At 30.9% G+C, this 12,200-nt stretch overlaps 1 protein-coding gene across 2 annotated transcripts in view; it reads right to left on the reverse strand.

Annotated features, from left to right (window-relative positions):
- LOC106679996 (very long chain fatty acid elongase AAEL008004) overlaps positions 1-12,200 on the reverse strand; it is a gene marked incomplete in the record, with an annotated part of 42,418 nt that overhangs the window by 26,048 nt on the left and 4,170 nt on the right. For both annotated transcript variants that reach the window (XM_067045778.1, XM_067045779.1), the window contains 2 exon segments: positions 384-583; positions 4,277-4,329. In XM_067045778.1, the coding sequence (XP_066901879.1) occupies positions 384-583; positions 4,277-4,329 (253 nt within the window).

Genomic DNA, 12,200 nt, shown 5'->3' on the forward strand with positions numbered 1-12,200 from the left:
ATTATAATTCTATTCGTTTTTATCTTTCCCCTTGGTTGCCTCTTCAAAAAAAAAATAAGAAGAAATAAAACCTTTTAATGAATTGTTAAAGTGATTAGAAGAGCATCACGCGAAAATGATGGGGTAAACCTAGCGTTCGCAGACCACATTGCGGTCCTAGAAATAATGATGACATGAAAGCTAAGCTGAATATTTATTATTTTTCCGCATTTTAACAATTACTAATCTTTTTAATAATCTTTACTTTAAAAAAATAATTTTGCTCCAAAATAAATAATAATCAAATCAAGAAATTTGTTGGGATATGAGTCCAAGATCGCAAGGGTAATAAAAAATCTATTCCGAGCGATAACGTTTTAACTATTACTTCTCATTTTGCTTACCCTGACGACCATCCAAGTGGAGAAGACGACCTGGGCCAGGTTGTAGAGGAGGAGGACGGGCTTGAGGCTGTAAGGCTTCCTTCCTTTCATACAGCGAGGACCCGCCACGATGATGAAGTAAAGGTACGCCGAGGTGAGTGCTGCAGCGGGCCATATGCTTGACATCATGAACCAAGAGTCCACCTCTCGGCCCTGGTATCCTGTGTCAAGTATTAGCATTTGTATAAAAATATATTGTATTTCTTATGTGTGTGCATATACATATAATCACAGTTATTTAACCATGGCATGTAAAAATTGTTCAAAAAGCCTTTATTCAGGATATATTTTACATTTTATGTTTTTCGACATTATGAACACACCTTTGGATAAAAAAAAAATCACCGATATAAATTACCACACATGATCATTGCAAACAAACCAAAAACAATAACGCAATCCCTTCATACAGACCTAATAGTTTGCTTCTTGTCTACTACAAACTGTTTGCAAATATTTAATCTTATGCATACGATTGAGAGACATTCTCACAGAAAAACAAATCATATCTGATCATCAATTCGGTTTTCACTCATTACACTCATTATACTTCAGCTACACAATCACCCATCAATTACAAAGAGTTACTGACTATAAATCTTTAAAGTCTTTCTTGATATAGCTGTGGCATTTGGCAAAGTTCTCTTTAAACTGAAATCTCTTATCCCTCCTTATTATCTCATACTTCACTTTTTTTTCTGACAGGTTTTTGCTGTATGGTAAGGTTCAGAAATCTCGTCAATTCATCCAATCAAGGCCGGACTACACAATAAACAGAAATGATCTCCCACTTGACAATAACATCCTCACATAGATCTTTGTATGTGATTATATTACTTTGTTTACGAACGCTATGCATGCTTCACTGACACTTCTAAACTACTTAATAAAAATTCAGGACTAGTTTTAACTGTAGAAAATCAAATCGAATAATGACAAATCCAAACACCTAGCATTCATATTCCATTTTTACATATATCCCGAGTATACATCGACAACAAACCAATTCCGTAGACAAATTCAGTAAAATATCTAGGTATTTTTTTTCTAATTTCTAAGAGGGATGGCATGGGGTCCTCGTCTTAAGTAGATACGGCTTACGTTAATTAGTAACTAAATCTCCTTTCATTTCGCAGACGACCGCACTAAATTAAGACAGTGACAACACACACACACACACACACACCTGCTTTCTGAAACCCATTTGAGGATATTGGAGAGTCTCGTCCTATTGGCTGTTATAAACATCTCCCTCTTTATTAAAAAACAATTTTGATCCTTTTTCTCAACTTTATTCTTTTTAAACTTCCAACGTTTCAACCACTTAGGTCATTTTCAAGGATTCCTACAAACAGCTCCTTTTAATTACTTTTATAACAATTTCATTATTTCCTTCACTTACATACTGATTTTACGCTATAGTGCTGTCTTACCTTTACTTTGTTTTCATTTTTTCTTTTAAAATTCTTTAAATGCCGTTGCTGTTTATGTTGTAAGCACAAAAATTATAAATAAATGTTAATTAAATTATATTGAAAATGTAAATTAATATTTTAAGAAAAAATTATGCTATATGATAAGATGATAACAGAGTCCTAACCTGTTGAAGGTAGGTTCTGTTTGGAGTTTGGAAACGAAAATGATAGTAAGAAAAGTGGTTTGTAAAAGTTTTAAATTTGGGAAGGAATTGTATAGAAGAATTTGTAAGTAGGAATCTAATTTTTAAAAAAACAAAAACTTTTATAATTTTATTGTGATATTGTTTAATGATTAATTATTTAAAGATGGGACAAAAGCAATTAGCCGGCATTTAAAGAATTTTAAAAGAAAAAATGAAAACAAAGTAAAGTAAGACCAAAAAAATCAGTATGTAAGTGAAGGAAATAATGAAATTGTTATAAAAGTAACTAAAAGGAGCTGTTTGTAGGAATCCTTGAAAATTACCTAAGTGGTCAAAACGTTGGAAGTTTAAAAAGAATAAAGTTGAGAAAAAGGATCAAAATTGTTTTTAAATAAACTAAACCACTCTCAAACAAGTATATTAATAAAAAATAAATCTCCCTCTTTGTTTTAGAAATTTTTTTTTTAAACAACTAAAATTCTGAATTTTTGAAAATCAGCTTTTATTGCACATTTACACCACAAGGCAGAGTACCTTTAATTTGATAAACACTATCATTTTGAGAAATCCTGGTCGATAAATCATGGTGTGAGATCTTACAGACACGTGCAGCAGTTTATTATATCTAATATATAAAAATGAATTTTTGTTTATTTGCACTTTACACCGTTTATCCTATTGTGATTGGGAATTTTGCTAAATGTTCAGGATTTTCCCGGGAATAGGATTTTCCAATTTTTTAATCAAACAAAATCAATGCATTTTTGGCGCGTAGATAAAAAAGTAAACATATTTTTCATGGCTATTATATGCCAATCGATTTGTCTCTTTCTGAAAAATAAGACAAAAATATTACTGATTCTATAAAATGATTTTTATTCACCAAAGATTACAAAAATACGAGGGTAACTCAATATTTATACGTAATTTAGTTATATTTTTGTTTATGTTCGTAGCACTGTCGATTTGCGTTGAGGACGCATGCTTTGATTATTTCTTGTTATGCCTATGAATGTTTCAAGCTGCTAGGTTAGATTCGTTATCGCTATAGTGCTGTTTATTACAACTGCTCTACTTTCTGTTTGCACTAAAGTAGAGCAACGTTCAGTGATCCGATTTGTGTGGTCGAGGGGCGTTTCAAGGGCGAAAATCATCGAAGACATTTGGTACAGTACAGGAACAGTGTTTTGCCACAACGTAGTGTCTACAAATTGATTGAAAAATTCAAAAATGGTCGTTTCTCAGGATGAGGGAGCCTCCGTTTTTCCGCCACAAATGAATAAAACATTGAGCGTTCATGTGAAATGGTTCTTTTAGACAGATGAGTAACAAATGACTGTTGACAAAGAAGCGGTGCATTCCTGGTTCGTAGCTCGACCGAAAAATTTCTTTTATGAGGGCTTCATGAAGCTTGTACAACGATGGACCAAGTGCGTTGAAAAGCAAAAGGACTATGTCGAAAAATGACGTACTTGTAAGTTTCCTATTTGATTACAATAAAATTTTATAACTATATTGTGAATAATAATTGACTTACTCTCGTATAATGAGGATTTTAGTAATGTTGGTTAACAAATTTTTTTTTTAGATAGAAGCAAATCATATTCGTTCTTAGCGTCGTCTGAAATCCTCAAATACCATTTCTCAAAGAAATTATTTTTTTTGTTTATAATTTATTTATTGTTATTTACAACTGTATAAAAATATATACAAGTAAATTTGCTGTAGGTGACATAGTGACATGATACAAACATGTGGAGAATCTACCCACAGAACTCCAATATCAAAGAAATTAAAAATTAATAAACTTTCTTCTTGGTGTATTTGCAGGATTTATTTTTTTCATTTTGATGGCCATTGTTCACATAATCGCTCATAACTCCTCTTTATTTTATCCAGGTCATACGTTAATACAATCATTGGAAAGCTGAATATTCTGTATTTTAATCTATAATATTGTAATAGCGAAGCGTTGTTAGTAGATAATATATTCGGTAATGTAATATATCGAATTAATGTATGTTTAACAGTGTGTTGACCCTAGAATTAAAAATTTAAGAAAAATTCACAAATAAAAAGTCTTCTGGCAATTCAATTAGTTTATTTTAGAAATATTAAATGTAAAGATGAGTTTCGGAAATTCGAGAAAACGTTTTCCTTAATCTATTGAAACACTAGTACCAAGAAATATATTTTGAATATATTATCTTATAAGTTATGAAACAAATCTCACCTTTTACAGAAGCATTTCTTTCGAACTCGTAAAATGCTCTATTAAGCTCCATCCTAAAAAAAAATAAATAAATATATCAATGGAATAATAAATCGACATTTATACCTTGAATTATAAAATAATTAATAATTAAACTAACAATTAAATCAGCTACTATAATTTTAATAACAGTTACAATTAAAAATATAAGTTAACTATTGTGTAATTCCATCCAGATCTTCAACTTACTTCTTGAACTTAATGAGTGCTAATGTTAGTAACTTGCTCATTGTCATGGCCCATTAACACTCCCACATCATCAACACCATATTTCAATACTGTGCCTATGCACAAATCCTTGGCGAAAATGTACATTGCAGGGAGTATAAAGTCTTTCGACTTGTTGATTCAAAAGACAAGAACCTTTCAACAAAAGAAATATAAACAATATTGACAACTATATGCACTACTAAATTGGACTTTCCGCTTTTCAATTGACCACCAACTTCAAAAACCAACGAACCGTCCTGAAAATTATCTCTACTAATAAGTATTGGTAAAATTCGAAATATTTAACAAAGGGTCCGCTAGCAGAAAATGTTTCCTTCAAAATTTTTTCTCGCTCAAATAGTGCATTAGCACAAACACGTATATTATAAAACAGAGTATAATATGTATATTATATAACAGAGTATAATACGTATATTACAGTATTTGGGACAGGACAGAATGGAACCTGAAGACATTTCTTGAACAAACCCAAAAGAATTATTGAGCTTCATAAGAAGCATAGAATTCATATAGGATATCCAGTAGAAAGAGGGGTAGCTCACAAAAGATCCAATTGGGTTAAAGTGAGGAAGGGATTCCCGACCCTCAGTGTAGTAATAATACGTTTATTATATAACAGAGTATAAGTATATTATATAACGGAGTATAATACGTATATTACAGTATTTGGGAGAGGACAGAATGGAAGCTGAAGACATTTCTAGAACAAACCCAAAAGAATTATTGAGCTTGATAAGAAGCATAGAATTCATATAGGATATCCAGTAGAAAGAGGGGTAACTCACTAAAGATCCAATTGGGTCGAAGTGAGGAAGGGATACACGACCCTCAGTGTAATAATAATACGTATATTATATAACAGAGTATAATACGTATATTATATAACAGGGTATAATAAGTATATTATATAACAGAGTATAATACGTATATTAAATAACGGAATATAATACGTATATTACAGTATTTGGGACAGGACAGAATGGAACCTGAAGACATTTCTTGAACAAACCAAAAGAATTAATGAGCTTCATCAGAAGCATAGGATTCATTTGGGATATCTAGTGGAAAGAGGGGTAACTCACAAAAGATCCAATTGGGTCGAAGTGAGGAAGGGATTCCCGACCCTCAGTGTAATAATAATACGTTTATTATATAACAGAGTATAATAAGTATATTTTATTATATTTTTTAAATGGAACAAAATCACTAAGAAATGTTTCGTGTGTTTAAAAAGGTTCGGAAAGCTTTGAAAATTTCAACAAAAGCCGAAGCTGTGCGAACCCGCTGAATGTCACGACTACTAATGTAGACTTGTTTTTTACCATGAAATGCTTCATTGATGAATATTAGACTTATTTCTTTCAATTCAATATTCTCCGACCCATTATTAGTCTGTCAGCAATATTTTCCCTACAAAATTCCCTGGTATACCATTCATAAAAGATCTTACATCTTCCGCAGTTTCATGTTTCCATCAAAACCTTTCGAACAACACTAATCTTCTAGAGCAGTCACTATTCCTAACTATTGGTCTAAATAACCCACCTGGAATATAGGCAGTGGCCTCTTGCAGTGAAGTAAGAATTTTTGCCGGAAATAAACGTTAGAAAGCAGGAAATCGTTTTGAACGCTTTATTGACTTCAAGCAAGTCATGAAACTCTTGTTTATGTTACAATATTTTAAAAAAAAAAATTAAATTTTTTTAATAAAAACGAAGCTTCTAAGTCAAAACTTTGTGTTGCAAAAATTAAAAGAAATCCCATAAGAAATTCTTACTACGAATGAGTTCCTAACATCAAAATGAAGATGGTCGGAGTCAATGTAGCGAAAACAACAATTTTAGCTACTTTTCCAAAATGTGACTTTCGAAAGAAGATACCTTAGAAAGTTGAATAAATAAAACAAAAATGACAATTGTTTTAAAACTATTTGGAGGGATTACTTGATAAATAAAGTTTTTTTTTTTATTGTAAAAATTAATTTTACCTGACAACAATGGAACCAAAAGCACGGTATTAAGTTTAAAATGTCCTATTTTGAAAAATGCCAAAACTTAAAAAATTGTGAATTAAATGAGTTAAAGTACTGAACCCATTTTTGAAATATTCGACAGACCAATTTACCATTTCATTGGAAGTTTTGTCTGTTAAGGAATTGTATAGATTCAACAGGTATTTTGTGAAATCTAGCATAATGGTGTTAAATATTGAAGTCAAGTAACATGAAAATCACGGTTACAATAAATTTAATGTTTTAACATTAATAATTTAATTTAAACATTTTAGTTTGATGACTATAACTATATGTTTAAAGAAAAAAATTACATTTATATTAAAAGTGTCGTAGATTCCCGTACACTAAAATAAAAAAAACACATTCACATTCGAGCACTTTCTACGTAATCACATGATCCACATTGTAGTCAAATTCAAGTATAAAATACCAATACATGAAACACTAAATGATACTAAAAAAAAAAAATTATTTAATTTTCAAAAAATGACTACGAAATAAACTAATCCATAATCAGTGATGGAATGTGACTACATTTCTCCTTAAACAAATTGGTGAATTTTAAGTAAAGTTGTCCATAAGTTTTGACACTTGGTACAGTAGTTGAGAGGCTCACACTACACGTTAGGCAGGTGATTATCCCGTCCCGTACATCTGTGCACGAAACATATAAATATCATACTGACGTATTTTCTGAAGAGCCTTGAAATTCGGTGGGGTATGAAAGATATCCGGCTACTAGTAGGCAAACATAAGTAGCAGTGATATTAGAATTATTTTTTTTAATACTTTTTTATTTATTGATAGATATTACAATCGGCCGGCCACACAGTTGTGGGCAATAGGTAATAGTGATGAATAAGCTCATACATACTAAAATAATATAAAATAAATAAATGAGTGAAAAAAAAAAACTCTCTTAAAATATATACAAACAGAAGAATAAACAAAATGAACATAATCAAACTATGTGTATGAAAAATAAATAAATAAATAAAATAACATAATGATAAAATAATAGTCTCTAGTCACATTTACACTCTAATATACAATATTTACACAATCGACTTGAGGATCCCTGAGCCCACTCTATCCCCTACGTGTGAGGGGTAGAGCAGAGCTCAAAAGATCCCACCGTATCCCTCTCGCCGCATTATTGGTAGTTAGCCAGTGGAGGCTGAGCAAGTGCGCTAAAGCCGCAAACACTCAACTTGAGTGGAGAATCTGACCATTGCCAGAACTCCAATTGTGATTAGAAATATATAACAAACGCTTCGCAAACAATGTCTCCATGTCAATCCTTTATTTATACTATATTATTTTTATTTATATTCCCTGTAGTTAATATATTATAAACTTTTTTGTTCCTTTGAGGCCTACTATAATCTCTTTAAATATTTACATGACACTAGAAAACATGATATTAACACACTTTTTGTCAAATCAGGTGCCAAATCTAGAATCACCACCCAGCACTCCCCCCCTAAAAAAAAACACGACTTCGTTTGCACGAATGTGAAGTATATTAAATGTAGTTGTTTTTCTAAAATTTGAATAACTTTGAACACAAAAGGAGGTTGAGAAAAATATTCACTATGATTAATTAATAAATATTTATATAACTTTTTGCTATTAGTCAAAGGCCGTGATAGAAAAATACCATTAAACCAAACCATACTTCTTAATGGAAATTCTGTCTACTTTACAAAGGTACAATTACCAAATAAGAAAAAAAAAACTATCAATCATCTCATATTCCTTTGAGAACCGAACGAAGTTCTATATCACTGGTTCCAAACCGGTAGTTCGCTGGAGGTTCCAGCTACAGTTAGAACTATTTCTCAAATTGTCTTTTCTGATGTTTGGGTGTTAGCTGAAAGGTTTCAATAAAAGTGACTCAAAATGAACATTAACGCAACATAATTTTCAAATATCAATGAGCACACCTTATTGTCTCGAATAGGGAGCGTATGGTATGGGGACATGGTACAGTTCCTGGCTTTCTGGTCTGCAGACTTGAATGAGTTTGTAACCATCGATCAATATGGGCTTTTCTTCAGCTCCTGAGGCCTACAATCACATCTGAAAATATTGCTCTGGGCTTACGGGACTTTGTATGAACAAGACTCACTCACTATACACATTCATTTCCTTAATCAACAATCTTATGAATTCTGATTCGATTTTCTCTAATCATGACAGTGACATGTGGTCTATCTTTTTGAGGGTATTGTCAATTTTCTAATCTTCTCCAGCGTACCTTACTCTGGAATCTCCAAATAAAAATAGAGTATTTTTTTACTGATTTAGATAGCAAATAAGATTTTAAGTGAGATTTACTTCATTGGATATTTGCATAACGCCTAGGGATAAAAATATATTTGAATGTCTTCAACAACTTCTCAACTTATTTTTTGGAATCTTACGATATTAACATAATACCATATCAAACAATAGGCAACGAAATAAATAAATTCACTAGTCACAGAAGCAATGCTGCCAAATTTAGCAACTCTTACAAAGGATGAATTAAGTGAAGCAAGAGTGACCGGCTGAAGCGCTAATGAACCGAACAACCCGAGAAGTGCTAACATCTCTAAAACGTTCCTACGTCTTGGTCACCAATATTACGTCCGCTCAGTATCTCACCATCAAAGCTTTTCATCTCCACGTTGTTTACACACTTTCCACCATAGATCAGAAACACTTTTCTTATTAACCTTTATAGCTAATGTTACGATGTATTATTGACTTTATCAAACTAGTTGATTTGCCTACTTCCTTCCTAAGAGAATTATTCGTGGCTCAAGCATGCAGGTCTGCCATATTTATTTTTTAAACGTTTTATTCTAGAATTTCCAACTCGATTAGCTTTTTTGAATTCGTATATAATCCTTTCTAGTGTCCAATATAATAAATGCAACCCTTTTCATTTCAAATGTAAACTAGTCTGACGAATTAAATCGTGAATATTATGTAATTTTTTTTTATATATATAAAAAGAACTATATATTAATTTCGGTAATAATTTTTGAAATGAATTCTGAATTCTGTCGATATAATTTATATAAATAAAACTTGAGTGCTTGCTCCTTTATTACTAATATAAGCTCTCCAAAAGTTCTTCATCGATTTAGGCAATGTCTTTTTTAATGTACGGTGCCGTCCTGGTTAGGTTCTGAACTATCGAAATCTTGGATTTATCCCACTGAATTATTTTTGTTTATCAAAATTAACATTATTTGTATGCGTAACTCCATATATATATTTTTTTCTATAATCTATTCAATATGATAGAAATAAAATTAGATAAACAAAGGAAAATAAATTACCTAAATGGGACAAGTATTGGCAAATTAATGATATCACTTGTTCTCTCCATCCATATAAGATAGAAATATCAATTTTAAAGCTGTTATTTGAATAGAAGAAGAAATTCCCAATGGAACAAAAACAATTATAGAAATCGGACAATTATTGATAAAGATTTGAAATACAGAACGTTTTTCTAATATTTAAAAAAAAAATTAGGGATTAGGCCAAGGTCTATCAGTTTGAGATCTATGAGTGGCACCGGATCGAATCCGGCCTCGGGCATTGACTTCTTTCATTAAGTGGCGGGCCCACAAAATGAAAACTTGACCCTCTACCATGGTTAGAACAGGTTGGTCACCTGTAGATTACTAGACAAACATCACCTTCGCTGCGGATTACCTTATATTAATAAAATAAATAATTAATGCTATTTAATTTGTAGCTAAGACATAAAAACTATAAATAATATGTACGAAAATGTTTAATCTTATCCAAATCGATATCAAACTTTTAACGGTGTTTATTCAACCTATATTGTACATACTCAAACCGGGTTAGCTAGTTGATAATAAATGAACATTTTCAACAAGAGTTAGCTGTTAATATATTCTTTATTAGGTATAAAAGAGATTTTGAATACCATCACTTTAGTAGTTGTTCGCTAAATTTGAAGTAACTAATCAACTACAAATTTTGTTCTTACAAGTATAATTCTGTTTTTATTTTTTTAATGCATATCCCTACAGTGGGCCTTTGTTGTGTTGGTGGGTCCTACATATGTTTTTATTTTTTACAATATGTGTACTTCTAATACAAAGCATGAGATTTTTTTTTTTTATTTATAATATGTTTCATGGATTATTAACATAAGGAAATAAAGCTAAGATTTTTTTAAATAGTCTGAATACAATGTCCAAAGCAGCTCAGTGTCTCAGAGAACCAGTATTTCACCACTTGGCTTTGTTGCAGTTTCACCTGGAAACGTAATTTTCGCTCCTCTGTATCTTTTTAGGATTATTAATCGTACCATTACCAGTGAATCATTATTGGACCAAACCAGTCTCACAACATTTAGCAACCATTCCAGTTATATTCTACTCGAATTCAATTTAATGATCTCATTTTATTTCATTGATTTTCATAATAAGGGATGACCTCTAAATCCGCAGTGGCAGTTAGGGATAGGTTGTATTACCGTTTACAAGTCATAATAAAATTTTAAGACACGATATAATAGATATTATAGAATGGAATATGATAGATAGTATAGAATAGAATAGAATGTTATAGAATGGAATATGATAGATAGTATAGAATGGAATATGATAGATAGTATAAAATGGAATATAATAGATAGTATAGAATGGAATATGGTAGATAGTATAGAATAGAATATAATGTTATAGAATGGAATATGATAGATAGTATAGAATGAAATAAGATATATAGTATAGAATGGATTATGATAGATAGTATAGAATGGAATAAGACAGATAGTATAGAATGGAATATGATAAATAGTATAGAATGGAATATGATAAATAGCATAGAATGGAATATGATAGAAATAGAATTTATATGATAAGTCAACATAGTTGAAGAAATAAAGAAAATTATCTTATACTAGACGTAAATGTGTGTTCAATGTTGTATTTATTCTATAGGTGTCCTTTCTAGTCTAATGGTCGTGGCATTGCAATTATATCTATGCAACTAACTGTGTCTAACTGCCTAGTAAATAAAGGTAAATAACAAACAGAAAATGCAAGGAGAACTATGTTATAGAAAACCAAACAAAGCATTTTTTTCTTCATTAACTAACAACAGGGTTGATCAAATTAATAAAACATTTTTTCTAGTTTATGAAAGAATATTCTTTTTATTATGATTATATTTATTGATAGTATTTATACCACTTTAAGAAGTTTTAAAAAAGATGCAATAATTTTGTCCAACCTAGAACCTGCAGCTATCGACCAAGGCTTCCTAAACTGTACGAATCAGATTTACGATGGAAAAAATTAATAGGAAATGCTTAAAAAAAAAATATATGAAATATATCCGACATCAGCAGATGAATTGGCGGCTTATGGAGTACTGCTGATAACCATGTTCTTCAAAAATATCTTAATGGAAGTCAGAGACCTCTACCAGAGTTTCCTGGTACCTAAGAGATATTAAAATATTACAGGACTGCTTTATCTTCATATTTTTAAACAAGCAATTATATCTTCCAGAAAAAAATCAAAAAAGGAGAAGGCCGAATCCAACAATTTCATACTTTATCCGGTCTAGAAAATAGTTAAACTTTTTAAACATTTTTTT

Source organism: Halyomorpha halys, unplaced genomic scaffold, assembly GCF_000696795.3.
Source record: "Halyomorpha halys isolate HHAL.00 unplaced genomic scaffold, Hhal_1.1 Scaffold238.1, whole genome shotgun sequence".
Classification (NCBI taxonomy): Eukaryota; Metazoa; Arthropoda; class Insecta; order Hemiptera; family Pentatomidae; genus Halyomorpha; species Halyomorpha halys.